This window comes from Erinaceus europaeus, chromosome 12 (genome assembly GCF_950295315.1).
Source record: "Erinaceus europaeus chromosome 12, mEriEur2.1, whole genome shotgun sequence".
Taxonomy (NCBI): Eukaryota; Metazoa; Chordata; class Mammalia; order Eulipotyphla; family Erinaceidae; genus Erinaceus; species Erinaceus europaeus.
The window spans coordinates 63,976,687-64,001,066 of record NC_080173.1 but is presented as its reverse complement, the minus strand read 5'-3'; the positions used below and the strand labels follow the sequence as shown (position 1 = coordinate 64,001,066).

Here is a 24,380-nt window from a genome sequence, read left to right as displayed (position 1 = left end):
CTCACCGCAAAGGAAGGGGCCATTGGGGACATGAGGAGGTATGGAACTGGCTTTCAACCAGGGTGTTGGGATATCCACCTGGGAAGAGGGCCTGCCCTCCCCTTCCCTCCTACCTGTTTTCACCTACCTGTCTCCATCACGAATCTTCTGGAACTGCTTGCCCAGGAGGCAAGCCAAGAGAGGTCCCACTCGGCCCTTTCCTACCAAGGGCTCAGCAGCACCCCCTATCCAGATGTCAATGTTGCTCGAAGTCTTGTAGAGACCCAGCAGTTTCTTTGCAACTATCTTGTTCTTGAGCACCACACTCAGCTCCTCCAGTGTCTGTGGCTGCGAGAGGCCGCAGAAGCCTCTCCAGGAGTTATATCCTAGGACAAGGAGACTTGAAGCTGTTCCATCCCAGGGACTTCTCATACCCAGCCCCTCTTGGGAACACACACATGTAGGTCCACCAGCTCCGGAAAGGAGGGATTCACAGCCATTGAAATGGGGAAGCAGATATCCACTGTTTTATATTGGTAACGCTTGAGTCTCCAGAAGGCTAGTAGGTCCTATGGTGCAGGTGCTAATCTAAACACATGCAATTATGCAAAGAGAGATGTGATAACTTCCCTGAAATTACAGAACTAGACATGGCACAGTGGGGATTTTAATCCAAGCAGTGGTACTTAATCAAAACAGTAAATTGCTTAAAAGAAAGGTCCACTTGTCAATGGATTTTTTTCCCCTTATTCTTTCCTGAGCTTTTCAACAGACTACAATTCAGTTACTGCTCTCCTACTCATTCAAGGAGTTTCAAGACAGTACCAGATATGTTCTATTTGTCTTTGTGTTAGAGAGATCAGAAGATTCTATTTCACAGGTGAACAAGGGGAGCTTGAGAAAAGGGCATCTTTGCCTTTTGTGTTAAAATTAATTTGATCCAGGAGTCAGGCGGTAGCGCAGCGGGTGAAGCACACATGGTGCAAAGTACAAGGACCCGCTTAAGGATCCCGAGCCCCTGGCTCCCCACCTGCAGGGGAGTCGCATCATAGGCGGTGAAGCAGGTCTGCAGGTGTGTCTATCTTTCTCTCCCCCTCTCTGTCTTCCCCTCCTCTCTCCATTTCTCTCTGTCCTATCCAACAATGACAACATCAATAACAACAACAATAAGAACTACAACAATAAAACAAAGGCAACAAAAGGGAATAAATAAATTAATTACAAAAGTTAATTTGATCCTCAGAGTTATAGAAGAGAGTTGCCAGAAAGAACCCAAGAAAGCAGCTAAATGCTGCCCAGGCCAGACTGCAAGTCTACTCACCAGGCATCCCATGGTCCCGACCTCGCTGGATGTTGATGGCAGCCAAGTCAAAGCCATGGATCTTGTGAGTGGGCTGGAACAGCTTGTTGCGAAGCTCCCCTGTCATCATCTTATCCTGTCTCATCATCTTGGACTTCTTGGCTAGCAGACCCCGCACTAAGGGGTCAATTCCACCTGCAAGGGAGACCCAGAGGTCATCCCGGGGATAGAGGGAAGGTGAGGGTCATCTGCCACTGATCACTCCTCTCTCTACCAGGTATTTTCTCTCAGGTGACACTAGGGCCAATGGGACACCTCAGGCCAGAAGCAGGGAGGCAAAGACACACTTTGGCATGTGAGGGGATTGGGACTGGGGGTGGGCAGACTGCCTTTCCTGGGGGTGAACGAAAGGAACATTCATAGCGTGATGGCATGAACCTTAGCTCCAGGTCACAGAGTCAGCTCATTTTCCTTCCATGTGTTTCCTGAAGGATTTTTCAAATATATATATTTAATTTTTATTCTTAATTTAATAGGACAGTGAGAAATTGAGAGGAGATAGGGAGAGAGAAAAGAGACAGTTGTAGTATTGTTTTGCCACTTGTGAAGCTTCTCCCCCTCCCCAATGAGTGGGGATCAGGGGTTTGAACCTGGATCTTTGTCCTTAGTAATGACTCAATTGGGTGTACCACTACCTTGCCTCTCTGAGGAATTTTGAGGCATGGGAGGAGGTAGCAGATGGATACAGACTATAGCTTATGCAGTAGAGCACACACTTTGCTGTGGAAGCATCAGGCACAGTGCAGTGGTGTCTCCCCCTCCTCCCCTACCTCTCTCTCTCTAACTCTCTCTGTCTTTCTCAGATTGAAAGAGGAAGTAAGTCCACTAGTAGTGGTGGAATTGCAGAGGCATGACACTTTGGGCAAAAGAAAAAAAAAAAGCCCTGTTTTGTCAGGTCTTAGTTCTTAGGTAAAAACCACACTAAACACAGATACAGGAAAGCTATGTACGATCTTTAGCACTTAGTGAAGCAGAAAACTCTGGAAGGGAGCAGAAAAGAGCCAGTTATTTCTCAGACTCATGAATTCTTCCAAAGGGCTTCAAGACTGAGGCAGGGAAAGGGACAGACAGATCAGAGGAAGAAAGATACAATAATAACTGACATTTACTGACCGCTTCCTGTGTGCCAGGAAGCAGTCTAGGGAGCTCCACAAGGGCCTCTCAATTAATTTTTAAACATCCTGGTGAGGCAGATAGTAAAATTGCCCTCATTTTACCAGTGAGAGAACTGAAGTTCACAAAGGTTAATTCACTTGACCAAGGTCAGAGGGAAAGTGCTTGGGCTCTGACTTCCCGGTGAGGTTCCCCTAGAACAGCCAGCTGATGGGCCTTCCTTGAAAGGACATACCATCTTTAACAATCCTCCAGGTGTTGAAGAAAAGAGTGTGCAGCGGGAGCTCTGCTTCTGGCCCCCATGGCTGATAATTCTCATCTAGACGGGACACAGTGGAAGGGACCTCCAGGTGGCCAAAGCGGAAGGCAAAGGTGAAGACATTGGCAATTCGGGGATCCACAGATTTGTTGTAGCCTTGGTAGGGAGGGATCCACTTCTGCATCTCATCACCCAGCACAATGGGTAGGTAGTCCCGAAAAGTGATAATCTGGAAGGAGAAACAAGTCACAAGGGAGCTCTGAGCATTCAGATGCCAAGAATGACATAGTTGTCACGCCTAGAACGGTAGCACCTGGAGCCATCTCCCCTTCCTATGACCATGACAGACATCGATTGTTAGTATGACATTCAGTCTCTCATGATTTATTTCAATGAAGTTCTCCTAATAAATCATTTGAACTTACACTTGAGATGCACTCTCCTTGCTATCTTCTCTCTAACTTTGTTACCTTGGAACTAAGATGATAGACTATGTGTACCTGTTTAACATTACAGTGTTATATATTAAAGTTTTCCCCATGGTCCAGGACAAGAGGGACGATGAACTGCAAGACTGATTCTCTGTGTAACTGGAGGAAGTTTATCCAAACTCCAGTTCTGGAGGAAATGCTGTGCCATCCAGAAAGCAGTTTCTGGGTTTGTTTTACACCAGTAAAATAACATGAATAGAAAAATTCTGAAGGGGCTGGGCTGTGGTGCGCTTGATTAAGTGCATATATTACCATGTGCAGGGACAGAGGTTCAAACCCCCGACCTGCTACTTGCAGGGGGTGAAACTTCACAAGGGGTGAAGCAGGACTGCAAGTGTCTCTTTTCCTTTCTATCTCTTCCCCTCTTGAGAGTCTGTCCTTTAAAGTAGAGGGAGAAAAAGAAAAAAAAGATCATTCCACCACAAAACACAGTAATTACACCAATTTTTGTTCTTGCTAATCTTTGTATGACACATATTTTTATGTATTAGTAGCCCTAGAGAATGCACAGTTTTGCATTCTGCTTTTTCACTTAACATTTCTCACAGCTCACAATGACTGTGCAATTAAATGAGTATAATATTCTACTGTACTCATGGGCCTTTCTTGTTGTTTTATGCTTAGATTGATTCCAATTTGTTCAGCAGCACAAGCTGCTGGGGTTTCATCTTGGGAGCCAGCAGTTCACTTTTCAGACTGTGGACACAGAAGGAAGCAGAACCTGGTTTTTGATCATGGTGGGCTGGCCCAGCTTCAGCACCGTATTGAGCTGGTTACTCACAATCTCTTTCTTAAGGATTTAAATCTTGGATGCAGGACCTATTACTGATGGTACTTGATTTGAGGAGACAGGTCATATGGTTGGTTGGTCATTTCTACGATGTGCAGAAAAGCAGAGAAAACCCATCTTCAGAGAAATAGTAGAAAACAAGGAGGAAGCTGAGAGAAGAGAGAGAGGAAAGACAGAGAGTGCCCGTGTTTCAGATGAATTCCACTCTCTACCTCTGACCCTTGCTGAGAACCAACTGCACTTCTTAGTATAAGGATAGACACATAGATTAGTGGAATAGGCTAGAAAACTTGGGAGCAGGAGGATGGACAACATACTCTATGCTACACTTGAAGAAGGGTCAATACTGGGGCAGCATGGAATGTTCCTACTCATGACCACAGAATGTGAGCTCAGACCTAGAGGGATGTAGAGGTCACACAGGCTCCTAAGCTAATTATGAGCCCCAGAACACATCAAATCAATGGGGTTTACAGTCAACAATATTTGCACCTCTTTCCCATATTAGGGAGCTACTCTCTTCCCTGATCCAGCTTTCTGGGACTTTTCCCAGCCATGAAATCATATCCCCAAACAATAATTAGGATCAACCTGCATATCAGATTTCAGGCTCAAGCAAACAAACAAACAAACAAACAACAACAACAACAACAAAACACTAGTATAGCTGCAGGCCCTTTGAAATATAACTAAACTATGCCTACTAGCTATCTACAAAACGGAGGACCCCCCAACACTTCATCTGCACTATTCCATCCTTTAGGTCCATGATTGTTCAACAATTTGTTTGACTTTGTATGTTAACTCTCTTTTCAGCCACCAGGTTCCAGATGCTAGCAGGATGCGACCAGACTTCCCTGGACAGACAACCCCACCAAGGTGTCTTGGAGCTCTGCTTCCCCAGAGCCCTTCCCCAATAGGGAAAGAGAGAGACAGGCTGGGAGTATGGATTGACCAGTCAATGCCCAGGTTCAGCGGGGAAGCAATTACAGAAGCCAAACCTTTAACCATCTGCACCCCACAATGACCTTGGGTTCATACTCCCAGAGGGTTAAAGAATAGGAAAGTGGGGAGTCGGGCGGTAGCACAGCAGGTTAAGCGCACACGGCACAAAGCACACAAGGATGGGCATAAGGATCCCGGCCCCCAGCTCTCTACCTGCAGGGGAGTCACTTCACAGGTGGTGAAGCAGGTCTGCAGGTATCTGTCTTTCTCTCCCCCTCTCTGTCTTCCCCTCCTCTCTCCATTTCTCTCTGTGCTATCCAACAACGATGACATCAATAACATTAATAATAACTACAACAATAAAACAACAAGGGCAACAACAATAAATAAATAAATATTTAAAAAAAAGAATAGGAAAGTGATCAGGGGAGGGGTTGGTATACGGAGGTCTGGTGGTGGGAATTGTGCGAAGGTGTACCCCTCTTATCATATGGTTTTGTCAATGTTTCCTTTTTATAAATAAAAAATTTAAAAATAAAAAAAAAGTCAGGAGCAGATTCACATAAATATGCTCAATTGTTGACTAAGGAGCAATTTAGTAGTGGTAAAGAATACTCTTCAACAAGTGGTAGTGGAGCAATTGTATATTCATAGAAAAAAAAAGTAAGCCTCTACCCAAGCTTCATACAAAAATTAACCCAAAATGGATCACAGACTTTATATTTTATAAAAATTTATAAATTTATTTTATATAAAATATAAAACTTCCGAGCAAAAAAACCCCATATGGTAGGAATGTTAAAGGTTCTCATTACTTGACAAAATATCTGGTAGCTCTTTTAAAAATATTTTAAAATTTATTTCATATTATATAGACAAGGGAGGGAGGGAAAGAGAGAGTGAGAGACAGAGAGAGAGACAGAGAGAAAGAGAAAACCAATCGGGGATTGGGCGGTAGTACAGCAGGTTAAGCGCATGTGGCACTAAGCGCAAGAACTGGCATAAGGATCCGGGTTCGAGCCCCGGCTCCCCACCTGCAGGGGGGTCGCTTCTCAAGCAGTGAAGCAGGTCTGCAGGGGTCTGTCTTTCTCTCCCCCTCTTTGTCTTCCCCTTCTCTCTCCATTTCTTTCTGTCCTATCCAACAACAATGACATCAACAATAACAACAACTATAAAACAACAAGGGCAACAAAAGGGTAAATAAATAAATATAAAAAATTCAAAAAGAAAAATAAAAAAAAAAAGAGAAAACCAATCACCCCAGGAACCTCAGGCACACTTGTCCTGTACTTTACCAACTGAGTTATCTCTTTGGCCACTTGACAGTTCTTTTAAAAATAAAATAATAAATTTAGCATATGACCCAAAACTGTACTCATGGGCATCTACCCCAAAGAAATCAAAAGTATTTTCATGCAAAAATGTATATATGAATGCTTCTTGCAGCTTTAGTAGATAGTAGCTCCAGCCTGAGAGCTAGTCAAATATCCTTCAGCAGATGAACTTAAACCATGAAACTCAGCAACAAAAAGAAATCAACTGTTGAGATGTACAGCAACCTGGACGCACTGCAAGGGAATTATATTGAATATAAAAAGCCAGTCTCTCTCTCTCTTTTATTTAAAAAAAAACACCACTAATATAGTCATGGGCCCTTTGGAATATAACTAAAATAGGCCTACTAACTATCTAAAAAATGGGAGACCCCCAAATCTTCATCCATCTGCACTATTCCAGCCTTTAGGTTCATGATTAGTCAACAACTTGTTTGGCTTTGTATGTTAACTCTTCTTTCAGCCACCAGGTTCCAGATGCTACCGTGATGCCAACTGGACCTCTCTGGGCAGATGACCCCACCAATGTGTCCTGGAGCCCCACTACCCCAGAGCCCACCCCACCAGGGAAAGAGAGAGACAGGCTGGGAGTATGGATCAACCTGTCAACGCCCATGTTCAGCAGGGGAGCAGTTACAGAAGCCAGACCTTCCACTTTCTGCATCCCATAATGCTCCTTGGTCCCTGCTCCCAGAGGGATAAAGAACAGGAAAGCTGGGAGTCAGGCTGTGCGCACAGCGAGTTAAGCGAACGTGGTGCGAAGCACAAAGGCTGGCTTAAGGATCCCGGTTTGAGCTCCGGCTCCCCACCTGCAAGGAGTGGCTTCACAAGTGGTGAAGCAGGTCTGCAGGTGTCTTTCTCTTCCCCTCTCTGTCTTCCCCTCCTCTCTCCATTTCTCTCTGTTCTATCCAACAACAATGACATCAATAACCACAACAATGTTAAACAACAAGGGCAACAACAGGGAAAATAAATAAATAAGTATAAAGAAATTTAAAAAAAAGAATAGGAAAGCTACTAGGGGATGTGATGTGATAGGGAGTTCTGGTGGTGAGAACCGTGTGGAGGAGTTGTACGCCTCTTATCCTATGGTTTTTGTTAGTGTTTCCTTTTTATAAATAAAAATTATATATATATATATATTAAAAAGCCAGTCTCAAAAGGATATATGCTACATGATTTCATTTATGTAACATTCATGAAGTAACCCAGTTACTTAGATGGACAATAGTTTGGTAGCTGCCAGGAATTAGGGGTCTGGGAAAGGGAGGGTGTATGTGACTGAAAAAGGGAAGCAGGAGGGAGACTTGTGGAAATGGTGGTGGAGCATCTTTGTTAGGGTGGAAGTTACATAAGGCCACACATGTACATGTCCCTGCATTTATTGCAGGTGCAGCCTGAATCAACTTTATGGCTTATACCAATGTTAACTTCCTGCTTTTGATGTACTATAGTTTGGCAAAATGCTAGCAACAGGGGAGGCTGGATGCCTACACATTTTTATGAGGTGCTGAGAATCTCCAAATATTTCAAAAACATTTCTTTTGAAATATGTGCATGGTTAATAGAAACATGCCAACCTTTCTAAGATGCTTCTAGTTAATCAATTAGCCTGTCAAAGAAGGTGAGTGGTCTATGCCTGTGACATGTGGCTTAGATATAAAAAACGAGTATTTATTTTATTGTGATCAGTTTTTGTCATCTCTAGGGCTTCACTACTCTGGGCCAACTTTTTTTTCCCCCCAGATGGAAAGAGAGAGATAGAAACAGAAAACGATCACTACAGGACCAAAGCTTCCCCTAGTGGGTTATCTTCTTGTCCCAGAGAATGAAAATGGAAGATAAGTCAACCAAAATAGGCAGACAACTGCTAGGTAAGTCCCAGGACTCCCAGAGACTGTGGTTCCAGTGACAGCACCCAGCACACCATATGAATATGGTGACCACCATATGAATAACTCTCTAACATCTGGGATTCACAGGCTCATTTGGGGCAGACAGACTGAAGAGACAAGAAAGAAAGGTTAAAGGCCTGGGATCGTGGGAGAGCAACAGCAGAGGAGGAAAAGCAGAGCCGGTAGCTGGAGGGTGGCAGAGAGCAGAGAGTGGAGCAAGGAGAAGCCGGTAGGGTGTGAGGATGTGCTCCTGGGACGGTGTACCTGCATGAAGGCCCCCAGAATTTTGCGGGCTTCCTGGTAGAGCGTCTCTCCATCCCACTGTGGGTTGAGTCTCTGCAGCTCTGTGGCCAGCCTGTTGTGCTCTCGGAGCAAGAGAGTGTGGGAAGTGGCCAGCAGGATCTGTTCTGAGGCTCGGGAATCTCCTGAAAGCCCAGAAGACAAGAAAGTGGGTTCCCCTGAAGAGCCTTCGAACCCAGTTACCTGCACAAAGAAACCATGTGTCCCAAAGGGACCCTCTTCTGAGCCCCCTTTCCAGTTAACTTAGAGAGGGACTAGGGTGGGGATTCATAGGTCGAAACTCAGTTCTGTAACACACTGTAGAGCTATGTGCCTTTGAGTAAATTACCTTTCTGAGGATAGTCTCAGCTGTAAAAATGAGGAAAACAAAGTCAGTCTCACAGGATTGTAGTAGACTGCAGGAAGCACTCTAAAAAGTGGAAAATTGCTCACTGTAATCCCAGTGCCTTCTATGAAGGGCCCCACAAATAAATAAGTTGTTGTTGTTCTTCTTCTCCTTCTCCTTCTCCTCTTCCTCCTCCTCCTCCCCCACCCTCCTCCTCCTCCCCCACCCTCCTCCTCCTCTTCCTCCTCCTCCTTCTTCTTCCTCTTCTTCTTTTTCCTCTATTGTGAACAGCAAGTTTTATGGTTCTAGAAATATAAAGTCAGGGGTAGGGAGCTTGGCACATCTGTGAATTCCCCTGTTTCAAGCTGAGAGGAGAATCAGAGATAGGAATAACCAGGAAGGAGGGACAAGGAAGGGGGTCAGTTAAATTACAGAGGCTTGTGTTTGTCAAAGGAGATTGATAAATTAAAAAATGCTTGGTCTCAGTGGATATCCTTGTAAAAACAAACAAACAAAACAGGAAAGGGCTTAGTTTTGTTTCTGAATTGGCGTGGGTATATGAATGTAAAGTCTAAAAGACCTAACAAGAGATCAGAGCCTGCAGGCCAGCTTTCTGCTTTATTAGAGTGGACAGAATGATTAGGCTGGGAGTGTGGATTTTAGGAGAGTCTAACCTTCAGAAACCAAGGGCAAAGGGGATCTTGAGGACATGAGCCCCTTAACAAGCAGAACTTGGGGTTTTCTTTTTTTCTCTCTTTTCCTTTTTCTTCTCTTTGCTTTTTCTTTCTTTCTCTTCTTCTTCCTTCTCCTCCTCCTTCTCCTCCTTTTTTTTTTTTTTTTTGCCAGACTATTACTCAGCTCTAGTTATTGGTGGTACTGGGGATCGAACCTGGGACCTGTGATGTGCAAGTTCTGTGCACTACTACTTTGATATAGTTGCAGTTTCTAGAACTGAAGAGCTTTGGTCACCCCCAAGATATATGGTGTGGGTCTCTTTGGAGAATTTATAAGAAATCTTAAAAGATACATTTTTCTTGATGTAGAACTTCTTCCTCTAAGAAGTTTATTTCTTAAATAAACTTTGGCTTGAGGACAAAGATTTCTCAACAAGAGTGTACATTACCTAAACAACAGCAACAACAAAAATCATTGAAAAGCTAAAATGAGTAAAATGTCTCTACAGAGGGTTGACAAAATACCTTATAGTAATATATGTCATGGAAAACCAGCTAGCCTCTAAAATACATGTGGTGGGCCAGGAGATAGCTCAACTAGTAGAACACATGCCTTGTTATGTGTAGACAATGGGTTCCAGCCCCAGCATCATATGGGAGCACCACAGCGGGGTGATACTGTGGTGTCTCTCCTCTGTTTGTCTCTCCATCTCACCTCTCTCATCCTCTCTCTAAAAAATAAAGATGGAATTAAAAATGGGCCAGGGAAGTCACTCAGTGGTGGTTTTGTGCATGTTCAGTCCTTAGCACCACAGAAACATAAGTGAATTAATTAAAATCGCATTGTTCACTCTTGGGTAGTTTCACTCATATGTGGAATCTAAAGAAGTGATACACTTGGAAAAAAAAAAGAAGAAAACTGTTTCTAAGAATGGTGGTTATCTTTGGGAGGTGGGAGGGTGAGAACACAGAACTCTGGTGGTGTGCGTGGTGTGGAACTACACACTGCACTCTTACAATCGTGTAATACAGAATTAACCTCAGTAAACATGGGAAAAAGTATAAAACCATGTACAGTAATATATAATGACATGTGATGCATTAAAGATGCCAGGTTATAGATCATTATTTATAGTGTGATTTCAATTATTCAAAACTATAGGGGGTTAGATGATGTACTAGAAAAGACAAACATTCAAGTGTTAACAATGGGGTTGTATAGATTTTCTTTGTGTTTTTCTGGACTTCCTAACTTAACCAAAATTTTATAGTGAACTCATGTTTTTAGCTTCTGTTTTCATCTGGGCCCTTCTGGCAGCCCTAGAGCAGTGTCAGAGGCAATGGTAGCTTGGTGGACATTTCTTTCCAGAGATGATGAGAAAGGAGTAATGGTGCCATCTTCTTGGGAGCTGCCTGGCTTCTGGCCTTCTGTTCCCCAGCATAACTCCCTTGTCTTTGGGTCCCTTGATTTGCAAACTAGACTTACCTGCCAGGAAGCAAGGCACTCGGGCAGTGGTGTTGATGAACTCACAGGGACTTGGCTTCTTGTTGTCAAAGGGTGGGTAGGCCAGGCCGTGGTCTGAGACCTCCTGGTTGACAGCCAGGAGGCCCAGGGGGCTGCTGAGGTTGCGAAGGCGGATGGCTAGGCTGGGCTCAGGCCCATACACTAAGCTGGCATCCAGGAAGGAGGTCAGGGCATTGATCTGCTCCCGGGCCAGGGACTGGTAAGGTGCAATGGGGCAAACAAACCCAGCTCTGAAGAAAGGCATACACTTCCCTTGAGTCTTCACCTTGGAGTCATTGGGTGGAAACTGCAGAGAGACTGGGAATGAGTGACTGGGCAGGGAAAGCCCAGCTGGGTCCTGATAACCCCTCCCCCCGAGGGTAGTTCTGGGTGTAACTGGCAAAGATGCTGATGGTGTCCTCCTGGGACCCTGGCACCAGACTCTAACCCCAGATGCTTCCTGCTGATGCTCTGTATTATGGGCCTGCAATAACCTAAAGTTCATTGCACCCCAGAGTGCAAAGGCTGAGAGGAATCTTCCTGTCTTTCACAGACAGATTTGAGATTTTGGTGAGGAGAAAGTCATGAAATCCTTAAACAGGGAAGCAGGACATGGGAGCAGGAAAGGCTTATTAACAATTACCAGTAAGCACAGCTGCCATTTATTTATTTATTTTTTGGCCCTACCACATGCCAGACATCAAACATTTTTTATCTCGCTTTGTTACTCATAAAACCTGGTAAAGTGACCAATTCAATCCCATTTTATAGGTGAGAAAACTGAGGCCCAGAAAGATTAGCTTTTTGTCATTGATGATCACCTGTACTTTTCCTACACAGGCTTCTTTTTTCTCGAGGGATGGAACCCTGTGTTATTCACCCTTGAATTCCCAGGCTTAGTGCACAGCCTGGCACAGAGCAGATGGCTAACACTGATTTACTGAGTATGTAGTTGTGTGAATGAATGGAACTGCCAGGCTTAGGAATCTGTCAAATCTGCATTCAAGATCCACCAAGAGACCCCGGGTGGCTGATGGTTTGGGAATGTCTTCTATATAAAGGGGGTAGAGTAACTGCAGGGACTTACTATGATGGGGAAACAGTTGCCTCCTTGGATACAGTACTCATCACACTGTGCTTTGGAGTACTGGCTGCTCCCCAGCTCAGTGTCCGGAGCAAAGTCCAGGTCGTGGTCCACAATCTGACCCCACTGCATGAGCAGCAGCGACCAGCTCTGGTCCAGAACATTCTCCTCCCCCAGGTAGCTTGCAATCTGGTTGGATACTTCACGGGCCTACAAAAAGAGAGAGAAAGGGAGGGGGAGATGAGGGCATGCATATTGAGGGTTCAGGTTCCTGCCACCAAAGCTTACAGGTTCACTGCGGCGCCATGATGTGCTTAATCCCTGTGGCAAGCTTGTGACGTGGGCAGCATTACCCTCGTTTTGTAGAGAACGAGGAAGAAGCTGAGTTTTAGAATGGCGAGGCTAATTCTCCAAGGTTCTGCAGCTACAAAGGGGCAAGGCAAGTCTGTGTGCCTTGATGGCCTGTTAGTGCCTTTTTCATTGCTGGGAAGGAAAACAAAGACAGGATGGCCCTGAAGAAAGGGCAGCAAGGGCCCAGGTGCCTGGGAGCAGGAGAGGGGCTGCCAGCTCAACCGAGGACCTCCAGGCAAACAACAGCTGACGCGCCCCGGGGGCTGCGGCAAGGTCAGCAGGAGGGGCAGGGAAGCCATCTGCCTGGGAGACCACAGGGGACCCGGGCTGTGGGCAGTGGGGACAGGACCGCCACGTGGTGGGGCTCCGAGCTCGAGCTTCTGCTGCCCTCTAGTGTCATTTAGAGGAACACCAGCAGGGGCACCTGCCCAAATCTCCCCTCCTCCTCAGCAGTTCCCTAGCGTCTCCCTCTGTCCTCCCAACCCATTTTTCCTTTTCCGCGTGGCTTTGGGGGACGCTGGAACACCCGTTTCCCAGCCCCTCCAGCTCACCAGCGGGAGTGGGTGGCCGTTCCGCGTCCTCCCCGGCGTCCACCCGAAGGGCAGAGAGATTCCGTCCTCGTACTCCGCGGGCAGCCAGCGCGCCAGCGCCCTGTTGGCAGCGCCTAGCTCGGGGTTCCTCCTGGAAGCCAGCAGTCCGCCCTCAGCCTTGGCCAGAATGCCCTCACACCCACACCTCCGCGGAGACCCACCGATACATCCATATATATTATTTTGCAAATATTTATTCGATAGCACAGAGAGAAATTGAAAGGACAATGGGGAGATAGAGAGGGAGAGGGAAAGAGAGACACCTGTAGACCTGCTTCACCATTCGTGAAGCATCCCCTTCCTGCAGGTGGGAGCCAGGAGCTTGAACCCAGGTCCTTGTGCACTGTAACATGTGTGCAAAACCTCTCGCGCCACCACCCAGGCCCTGAGACCCACAGATAAAAGGTGTTTCTGAACTACTTCCACCCGCGGAGGCCTGTGGCTCCTTTCCCTGAAAAATGCTACTACCAGTGAATGCGAGGGGTAGGAGACAGGGTGGAGGAGGAGATAGAGAAGGGCTCCAACAGAACAAACACATCTCTGTGGGGAGGAAATCCAGGCAGTGAGGGTTCTGTCTGAATACCCAAGGGGCTGGGTCGGACAGGCAGGTGGGCTGACTGTAACCCCGCACCCAGCTCATCTGCTCACCTGTTGTTACAATTTCCTGTAATGGTGCGGTAAGTGCTGTTGTCACATCTCACCACTGGGGCAGGGACATCACAGCCCACCTCCCTAGACAGTGCAGTCAAGTCCAGGCTGGAGTCTGAAACAGATGGGACCCCCAAAGGGCACATTCTGAAGTACTGGATGGGGAGGTTGGGGGAGGACAGGAAGTCAAATTCAGGGATGAATTCACATTTTGTTGAAATACGTTCAATAATCTGTGCTGCAATTTCTCAGGCATGTTTCTCATTTAATCCTGACAACAATTCAAGGCAAGATTTTTTTTTTTTTTTTATTTTACTTCCCTGACCAGGCAGTGACTCATCCAGTTGAGGGCGCACATCACCATGCCTGAGGACCAGGCTTCAAGCCCCTAGTTCTCACCAGCAGAGGGGAAAATTCATAAGTGTTGAAGCATGTCTGCAGGTGTCTCTTTCTCACTCCTTCTCTATCTCCTCCCCCCTCAATTTCTCTCTGTCCTAGCAAATAAAAAGAAAGAAGAAAAAAAATGAGAGTAGAGGTGGGGAGTGGCCTTCTGGAGCTGTAAAAGGAAAGAAATGTTCTTTCTACTTTACAGAGAAAACACTGAGACAGTAGAGGCTTGGCCAAGGCCACAGAATTATCCGTCTGTTTTCTTTGTTTTTTTTTCTCTTGAAAAAAAAGTTATTTTCATCAGCAGATGAAAAGTTATTTTCATCAGCAGATCTTTCCTTTAGAATGAAACTACCCTTGAGACACTAAACACATGTTAGCATGAGGTATATAGAATTTTTTTCCTCTAAAGCTTCACTGACAGCTAAAGAACCAAGCAAGCAGAGATCTAGCTAGGAGGGATATTAGAAGGGCCAGGCCATTATATGTGAGGGGTAGGGATCTTTAGGCATCAGAGGCTTCTATGGGGGCACAGAATAAAGTGAGCTCTCAGCTCCCAGGGCAGCCTGCGAGTCTGCATTGTAAGGGCACCAGGAACCTGAGGGCTTCCTCAAGAGCACCATCCAGAAAGTTTTGTCAGGGGCTCAAGTCCAACCCTCAGGACCTTTTGACTTTCAAGAGTCCCATGTGTTCCCATCCCCCCCCACTTCTTTTGAAAACCTGGGACCTGCCCAAATTCTAAATCAAATATCTACCATGCCATTTGATGCTTTCTTAGGGAGAACCTGTAACTTCTTCCTTGAGTAAAGATAAAACTTTTTCACCCGTGAGCTGTGACATTTGGTAGAAAGAGGTGTTGCTGGAGAGCTGGCGGAGGGCACAGTCAATCCATCAGCTCCTTGTTTCAGCTCCATGATATTCAGAACAAGATAGAAATCTCATCTCCTATGGCATAATCACTATAAATCCCCCCTGACACAGGTGGCTTAAATGTCCTTTCCATAGAGGGAAGTAGTAACACCATGACTTGACACTGGGAGTTAATGTTTATTGATTTTATCACTTCCTCTACACAGAGAGAGAGGTCTTATAGTATTACACAAGAAACATGATGTCTCCTCATAAGAAGTTGGCAATATGACCTTTTGGGGCTCAAGTGCATTTCTCAGCAAAGTGGAGAGGAGGTGTCACGTGCCAGAATGGCGTTCTGACTCTTTCCCTCTCTGATAATAAATAAATTAATAAATAAGTCCTGGTCTGGCAAAATAGCTCACTTGGGCTTTGTTTTGTTTAACTAGAACTTGGCTTGTGGTGGTACTGAGGCTTGAACCTGGGACACTGGGGCTTCAGGAATGAAAATCTTCTGCATAAACACGATGCTATATCCCTAGGAAAAATAGCTCACTTGGATAGTGAGCTTCTTCGCCATGTGCAACACCTACACTGAAGCCCAGCCTCCACTGCATTGGAGGAAGTCTCGGTGCCGTAATATCTCCCTTCCCCCCTTTTCTCTCTCTCCCTCTCCCTTCCCCCTCTCCCTCTCCTTTAGTCTTTACCAGTCTCTCTATCTGAAAATGTCATTCTAGAACAATGAAATCACAATGATGACAAAAAAGCAAAACAAACAACTCCCAAAACAAACTAAAAAAATCATTGTCCTAGCTGTCCTCTCTGTACCTCTTAGCAGAAGATCCCCAGTCAGTAACACATGCTGGTGACTTCTGCTCTCTCCTATGGGGAGAATGACCCCTTCCTAGCCTCAGAAGGCTCATAGGTTTTCTGTACCTGTGGTGTTGGTCAAGCTCACTTTCTGCTTCAATTTCTTGAAAGAGTCCTCCCACACCTGCCCGTTGCGGATGGCTGTTCGCGTCTGGCCTTTAGCATGCTTGAGGTACTCTGAGAGCTGTCTCGTGGTGGGTGCCTCAGTGCTCATGGCAGTCTTCAGCCTACAGCAGACAGTAAGGAGGAGTCATGACCAAGTCCCTTGGAGTCCCGCGATGGAGAACAGGTGTGAGTGTGTGGTATAGAGAGGAACCTTGGAGGCTGCAGGCAGCATACAGGAGACAAGTGCTTCCTGTGAACTCTCATCTCAGAACCAGTGGGGACAGGTTCCAAAGCAGGTCCTGAGCACTACTTGGAAAGAAGGTGCTGAACACTCAAATGGAAGGCAACTATGTTCGCCACTATACCATCAACGTAACTGCATAAACATTTAAATGTGTGGGTGTTATTCTCTCCCTACCTTGGGGCTATAGAAATATCAAAGTGAAGGATGCTCCCTTTTCTCACAATAAGCCTGAAGGAGCTCTGAGCTGAAGGATTTGTGGAATGCAGAACTTTATCTTTCTTTTTTGCTTCCAGGGTTATCACTGAGGCTCAGTGCCTGCACTACGAATCCACTATTCCTGGCAGCCATTTTTCCCATTTTTGTTGTTATTGCTGTTGTTGTTGGATAGAACAGAGAGCAATTGAGAAAGGAGGGGAAGATAGAGAGGGGGAGAGAGAGAGACATCTACAGATCTGCTTCACTGCTTGTGAAGCGACTCGCCTGCAGATGGGGAGCCGGGGGCTCAAACCAGGATCCTCGCGCTTTGAACTATTTGTGCTTAACCCGGTGTGCCACCTCCCAACTCCCAATTTTTCTTTTTTAATGTTTTATTTATTTACCTAATAGAGAAAGAGACATCAACATCAAGAGGGAAGAAGAAAGGAGATAGAGAAGTAGAGAGAGAGACCTGCAACCCTGCTTTACCACCCATGAAGCTTTGCTCCTGCATGTGGGAACTAGGAGCTTGAACCTGGGTCCTTGCAGTGGTAACCTTGCTCAACCAGGTGCACCACTGCCCAGCCCCCAAGTTTTGCCTTCTTATGATCACTTTGAATTCCTAAAATAGCACAATTTGGGGGCCTAGAAATAACCAGAGTACATCATCTCATCCCTCACCCCGAGTTTCTTTTCTTTTTTTCTCCCTTTCTGCTTTATTTTGATAGGACAGAGATAAACTGGGGGGCGGGTGAGATAGAGAAAAAGATAGACACCTGCAGACCTGCTTTATTACTTGTGAAGTATTCCCCACCCCTGCAGGTGGGGAGTGGGGGCTCAAACCTGAGTGCTTTGCACTTGTGAGTGATCAACTGAGTACTCGACCACTCCCCCCCCCCCCCAAGCACATCTCATATAAAACTCAGCAAAAAAATGCTGTGACACTGCTTGAGAGTCCATTCCAGGGTCAAGGAGAGATGAAGTAGGAACTCAGTGTAAATATACAGGATTTGTGATCAGTACAAAAGACTGGCTTTGTGGTCAGTACAATGGGAACTCTTATTTCTTATCTGCCTTTCAGCCTAGACTGTGGGCTTCCTGCATTGCAGATTTCAGACCTACATACACATTGATGGAGGGTATTTGACTCTGTTTATGACCTTCAGATCCTTGAGTGTCCTTGGATCCTTTCATAGGGTCAGTGTGCCCTGCTTTTGCTGCCATTAGATGCACTGCTAAGGCCTCACACCTGGAAAATTCCTGAGCCTTTCCTTCTGAGTTCATGGAGCTTCCTGGGAGTTTCAGAGAAGACTGTATTCCCCCCCTAACCCCCAGCCTACAGCTTTTGTGACTGATGTCAAGGAAATGTCTGGCAGAGAAATTTTTGTTCCTTTGCTCCATGGGTTCTGAGTTGTAAGTGACACTCCAGATGTCCTGGGTGGGTCCCCAAAACTATTGGATTGCTGGAAAAGCTATGACTCATTTTTGCATAAAAAAATACGTAATGACCTTTCCGACAACCCAATACATCCTTGCTTCACTACCTTCTTGACCTCTCTGCCTTTCCCCCCTTCACTCTAGTTTTATTTAGCTGTGCTTAAACTTGAATCCAGGGCTCAGGCTCTGCCCCTGGTCAGGCAGTGCTAGTTGACTGGGGAACTCCCACCTACCAACATGCTGGCTTCCTGGGATGCATGGCTTACAAAGCCACGTAGGAGAAAGCGCTTATAGATTTAGACTAGACGTTCTCTTCAAAGGAGCTTACAAGCTGAGGATTTAGGAGTTGTGGAGTATTTTACCTGCCTACGACATACTCAGAAGTGAGGGCTGGTGGAAGGGTGGGTTATGTAAGTGCTTTTTGTCATTGGTTTCTCAAGGTTGGCCTAGATGTGCTTGTTATTAACAGGAAGGTTGTATTTGAGCATGGCTGACATACCTGGTCCGGGAATCCAAGAAGGCCTTGTTTACTTGGACCTTGGCCTGACTCACAATATCAGAGATGGCAGCGGTGCTGGTGGTTTGCTCTTGAAATAGAAGAAGCAATGAGTGGGCTGTCAACTAGCTCATGGCACTCCTCGCAGGTGTCCCCCCCCCCCCCCCGGTGTCTATTCTCCTCTTTCCCAGCTGTCATGTACACATTGCATCGGAGAAGGAAAATACCAATATTTGGAAACTATGACTAGAGTTCACAAGGAGAAAAAGCACAGAGTGAAGAATGCTGTCTGATCATTAAGAGGGACATCAAGTTTGCTCTTCAGGTATGCACTAGAGTATCCAGTGATGGGATTCAGGAGTGTGGCCACTCAGGCTGATTTCAGCTATTGGGGTTTGTTCATTTTTTTCTTGGTTTTTGGTGAACTGAACCCTTACACAAGACCACTAATGGGATCATCTCTAGTACCCTGGAGTAGGAAAGGGAACCGCATGGGGTAGTGGTAGGATTCCTTGTTTTCAGTCATAGTGGGACCCAGAGTATGGGGGAACAGTTAGCATTCTCTGAATAGAGGTCATCTAGTGGGTTAAATAATATTGTTAGAGATCAGTACCCATCTGGAACCTCTGAATGTGGTAAATAGAGATATGGCTATTAGGGCTGGCAAAAAAAAAAAAAGGAAGGAAGGAAGGAAGAAAGAAAGAAAGAAAGAAAGAAAAGAAAAAAGAAAGAAAAAAAAGAAAAGAAAAACTCACTTAGATAGTGTGCTGCTTTGCCATGAGCACAACCCTGATTTAAGACCAGCCCCCACCAAATTGAAGAAAGTATTGGTGCTATGGTGTCTTTCCTTCCCCTGCCACTCTACGGCTTTGTTTCTATTGGAAGAAGAAGAAGGAGAAGGAGGAGACAGAGATGGAGAAGGAGAAGGAGAAGAAGGAGAAAAGAAAGAAAAAAAGAAAAAAGAAAGAAAGAAAGGAAGGAAGAAAGGAAGGAAGGAAGAGAGAGACCTGGCTACTAAGAAGTAGGGTCTTAGCAGATGTAGTTAATCAGAATGAGTTATACAGGATTAGGATGATCTTTGAATTCAATTAATGGCCATCTTGCAATAAAAGGAGAGCACAGACAGAGAAGGCCATGGATGATGGAGACAGACACTGGAGTGGAGTTTTTACAAGCCAGGGAGCTCCAAGGATTGAGAGGTGTCCTCAGAAACTGGGGAATGAGGCAAGGAAAGTGTCCCCATTAGAGCCTTTAGAGGGAGCATGATTCTGCCAAGGCCTTGATTTTGGGCTTCTAGCCTTCTGAAACTGTGGGAGAACAAATTTTTGTTATCTGAAGCCTCTGAGTTTGTGGCCCTTCATTATAGAAGCCCCGGAAAACCAACACAGGGTGGTACTCACCTCTTGTGGCAGATGCTGTGACCTGGATCACAGTCAGGGAGGCCAGGAAAGCTGGGAGAAGGACAAGGACCATCATCTCTGAAATGAGACCCGGGGTCACTGTGAGCCTGTGGAGTCCTCATGGGAGGGCTTGAATCACAGAAAGGAGAAGGAAAGCAAACCCAGGTGACACGAAATGCCTTAACATTGGAACAGAGAAGGCAAAAGCACAACTAATTACTCTCTTATGTGCCAGCCTGTAATGATAGGAGGCATGGAAGAAGGCAGTGGTGGCAAGCAGCTATTATCCAGAGCTCAGCGCTAGTAAATATGTTGAGACAACTTATATATTAGTTTACAAGGACAAGGCACCCTCTTTTCTGGCTCTTAATAGGCTTGCTTGTTAGCACTATCAGACATGTTTTTAAAAAAATTTTTTATATTTATTTTTTTCCCTTTTATTGCTCTTGCTTTTTTTTTTATTATTGTTGTAGTTATTGTTGTTATTGATGTTGTCGTTGTTGGATAGGATAGAGAGAAATGGAGAGATGAGGGGAAGACAGAGAGGGGGAGAGAAAGATAGACACCTGTAGACCTACTTCGCTGCCTGTGAGGTGACTCCCCTGAAGGTGGGGAGCCAGGGACTCGAGCCGGGATCCTTACGCTGGTCTTTGCACTTCATGCCATGTGCGCTTAGCCTGCTGTGCTACCTCCTGACTCCCCAGACATGTTTTTTAAAATCAGCTCATTGTTACTTTTCTGACCTTTCCATGGCATATGAGCAAATCAACTATTTACATATAGAAGGAAAGAAATAAAGAGAGAGGAAGAGAAGAAGAAAGAGAGGAAGGGAGAGAGAAAGAAGGAAAGAAAGAGAGGGAAATGGAGGTAGTAGTTGTGGAAAGGAGAGAACTCAGGCTCTAGATCTAGGAAGTCCTGAGCTGTAGTTCTGCATTTGCTCTGTGACATTGCATGGGTTACTTAATATCTCTGGGCTGCTGGCCTAACAAGTAAGGGGGCAAGACCCAGTAATCCAAAATGTCCAATTCTTCCCTGATAGCCCATGCCCCCAAATCCTATAATGATTGTCACAGCAGGTAGAAATGGCAATAGAGGAAATGGAACATAGAACTCTGGTGGTGGGGACTGTATAGAATTGTACCCCTGCTATCTTACAATCTTGCTCATCATTATTAAATCAGTAATTTTTAAAAATGTGTTTGGCATTTACCTTCTTCTCTCCCAGGTACATTACACCCTGCCAGTTTCTGGCTGGCCCCACTCCTGGGAAGTAGACACACACTTCCTCCCTTCAGAAGCCCAGGTCAAAGAGTCAGTCTGATGGGAGCAGGGGAGTAGAAGTGACAAATCTCAGATGCCACAGAGCCCACAGCTGTATCCAGTATGCCTGGAGAGATTCCAGGTTTTAGCACTCTTCCTTCACCATGCACTTTAACTCTGAACCTAAATCATCAGACTACAAACTCATATGGCTTTGATTTCTAACTTCTTTAGGATTGGTGGAGAAGACCTGAATTAACTTTTGAGGACTCTAACACCTGAGCAGAAAGGTGTGTGCCCACAGTATACAGAGGGAATGATGGTGAGTTTAGACTACACTCTAGACAGGTTCCTCATTCTTCATGAGAGAGCCAGGTTCTCCCCTCAGTGTAGTGTTTACTGTTTGAACTCCAGAAGCACACCAGGATGAGAAACATGAATAGGCTGCCTGTTCAATGGCTTGAAGCTCTCTGGAAGAAATAAATGGTGGTTCTGAAGCTTTTCCAGAGACCAGGCCTGTAGCCTGTCAGACACTCCAAACACTCACTTCTCAAGTTAGGACAGAGCAGAAGAGAGTTAGGTGCAATTTCTTTCTTCCTCATACTCCACTAACCTTTCTCTCTATCCTTTTTTTTAAAAAAAATTTTATTTATTTCCTTTTGTTTCTCTTGTTGTTTAATTATTGTAGTTATTATTGTTGTTGGATAGGACAGAGAGAAATGGAGAGAGGAGGGGAAGACAGAGACGGGACAGAAAGACAGACACCTGCAGACCTGCTTCACCACCTGTGAAGCGACTCCCCTGCAGGTGGGGAGCCGGGGGCTTGAACCGGGATCCTTTCTCCGGTCCTTGCGCTTTGCACCATGTGCGCTTAACCTGCTGTGCTACCGCCCGACTCCCTCTCTCTATCCTTTTATGATGCCCTAATAACTTTCATTATTGAATATACTTTGTGTAAACTTAGACAAAACACAAAGTATACCTAAATTCTTCTCTAATCAAGATTCTCCCTGATATTTTTAAAAATATATTTTATTTGTTTTGTTTGAGAGAAAGAGAGAGAGAGGGAGAGAGAGATACATAGAGAAAGAAAGAGAGACCAGAGCACTGCTCAGCTCTGGCTTATGGTACCCTGGCTTCCCCCCCCCACACCAGTGTTATTGCTGGAGGTCAGTGCCTCTACCATTCCACCCCTCCTGGCTGCCACTTTTTCTTTCTTCTTGATAGAAGGTGAGAAACTGAGAGAGTTAGAAATAAATATGTAGAAGGAGAGACACCTGTGACACTTCTTCATCACTTGTGAAGCTTCACCCTGTGGGTGGGGAAGCATGAGCCTGGGTCCCGGTGCATGGCATAACACTTTTTTTTTTTTTAAAGCAAAAGGAATTTTTAAACATCCTGTACCCTCAATGGAGTCTGTATTTACACATTTTTCACCCAGAGTAGAGCCATATTCCTCTCTCCCCTTGGCAGCTCTTCTTTCATAACTCAGAAAAACTATGAAACCAACAGACATGTGCTCTTTCAAGCAAAGATGATGGTTTGGAATAAAAGGCATATTGACACTTTTTTTCCTTAGTATTTTCTCTTATTTTACTTTTTGCTACTAGTGTCAACATGAGGCTCGGTGCCTGCACAACTCTTATCATTCTTGGTGGTCATTTTTTTTTCTTTTGTTGGGGTGGTGGTGGGGGAGAGGAGACATCTGAAGCACTGTCTCACCACTGGTGGGGACCGGTGGGCTTGACCCCAGATCCTTGTGCTTAGCAACACATATACTCTACCGAGTGAGTCACTGCCCAACGCCAGTATGTGTATTTTTAATGTGGTTAAAATACAACATAAAATCTACTATCTTAGCCGTTTTCAAACATGGCATACTGTACTGATAATTATATTCACTTCATTGTACAATTGATCTCTAAAATTCTTCCATCTTCTAAATCTCACTTCACTGAATTATAACTACCTACATTTCTCTCCAGACTTTAGCAACCAACATGTTATTAATTTTTTAAGAAGACTTATAGGCACACAGATTTTCATTATATTATTCTTTTAATGAATAATACATTTCATAATATATTAAAAACAAAAGGTTAGTTTATAGAAAAACAGTACCATCTAAGCTATACTAGAGGAGAAAAGTATAACCAAAGACATGGAAGCTGAGAAATTTAAACAGAAAAAAACCCACTTTAGCTACTTGTTTCTCCTCTTCTTGCTTTAGAATCCTTCCCCCACATGTCTCACCAGGAAGTGATGTTGGTGGTAAGGGAAGGGACTCAAGGGTAGAACTTGGGTACCTCTACACTTCAGTTAAATTATCTGGCTAGCAGAGGGGAAGGCAGAAAGCAGAATGTAATTTTATGCCGTTAGAAAAGTGGTATGCCAAAAGACTGTGGGACAGTGTCTCCAGTCAGAGCCAAGCAAGACAGAGAGCAGAGGACATAGAATTTCAGAGTAGAGGCCAGCAAGAGGTTTCTGTGATACTTGAATATTTAGCAGCATTTTTTAAAACACCATGCTTGGTGCAAGAAACCATTTTCCAAATCAGTTGGTATGCAAGAAAGCCTAGAACTTTCTCTGAGATACGAAACATTATTTAGAGACAGAACCACAGGCTGTACCCCTAAAGTACTCACGCTGGAACACAATCTCATGACTCTTCACACACACTTTCCTATGCAGCCTCCTCTCTGCCTAATAAACTTTTTTTTTCTTTTTTCATTTACTTATTTATTTTGTATGGAAACAGAAAGGCATTAATAGTTAAGGAGAGCTAGTGAGGGAGCTAGAGAAAGACACCTCCAGTACCATTTCACTACTTGTGAAGCTTTCTCCCTGCAGGTGAGGGCTAGGGGCCACTATCAGACCCCTTACCAGGTAAACGTCTATTTGTTCTCCAAACCTATGCAAAGCTCACCAAATTTCTCCAGCCAGAGTCAGCTCATTGTGTTTTTTCTATCTCCCCACAGTAACTTTATTCATATATCACATCAGTAATTTCATGTCTCTTTGTACATCAAATCACTGATTCCTCCCAGGGGTACTATTTGTATCTGGCTTTCTAGTACCCAAGTCTAGTAGCACATATTAGGTGTTGAGTACATTCCTAGAGCTTGGTTCATTGTGTGGAGGAAGAGAAGGAGAGAATGGTGATGGTCCCTTTGCAGAATTCTTACACCTGGGAACCATGTTAAATGCAAATTCTGACTCAGGAGTTCACAAAAGATACCCTAAAAGCCTGCACTTCAAACAAGCTCCCTGATGATGTTAGATGCTTCTGGTCTACAGACCACATTCTGAGTACTCAAACCTTCCAGAATCTGGAGCTCAAGAATCTATTTGGTGAGAAATTCCCCAAACTAGCAAGCCCCCCCCAACACCACCACTGCCACCATATGCTCTAGTTTGTATTTTGAGCAGTTTCAGGATGAAGAGGAGAATGGAGAGGAGATAACTCTTATGAAGTCCTCTACAAGAGAAACACTT

The 24,380-nt window shown here is 45.0% G+C and overlaps 1 protein-coding gene across 4 annotated transcripts in view; it reads right to left on the bottom strand.

Moving 5' to 3' along the window:
* LPO (lactoperoxidase) overlaps nucleotides 1–24,380 on the bottom strand; it is a 48,875-nt gene that overhangs the window by 1,098 nt on the left and 23,397 nt on the right. For 3 of the 4 annotated variants that reach the window (XM_060203800.1, XM_007536134.2, XM_060203801.1), the window contains 11 exons: nucleotides 19,626–19,703; nucleotides 18,229–18,316; nucleotides 15,815–15,975; nucleotides 13,643–13,757; nucleotides 12,956–13,085; nucleotides 12,057–12,263; nucleotides 10,952–11,276; nucleotides 8,431–8,591; nucleotides 2,688–2,940; nucleotides 1,301–1,474; nucleotides 128–365 (listed from right to left, as the gene is read on the bottom strand). In XM_060203800.1, the coding sequence (XP_060059783.1) occupies nucleotides 128–365; nucleotides 1,301–1,474; nucleotides 2,688–2,940; nucleotides 8,431–8,591; nucleotides 10,952–11,276; nucleotides 12,057–12,263; nucleotides 12,956–13,085; nucleotides 13,643–13,757; nucleotides 15,815–15,975; nucleotides 18,229–18,316; nucleotides 19,626–19,701 (1,928 nt within the window). In that variant the 5' untranslated portion in view covers nucleotides 19,702–19,703. Of the gene's footprint in view, nucleotides 1–127; nucleotides 366–1,300; nucleotides 1,475–2,687; nucleotides 2,941–8,430; nucleotides 8,592–10,951; nucleotides 11,277–12,056; nucleotides 12,264–12,406; nucleotides 12,716–12,955; nucleotides 13,086–13,642; nucleotides 13,758–15,814; nucleotides 15,976–18,228; nucleotides 18,317–19,625; nucleotides 19,704–24,380 lie in introns of those variants that run through there. The other variant, XM_060203802.1, reaches the window with a different exon arrangement.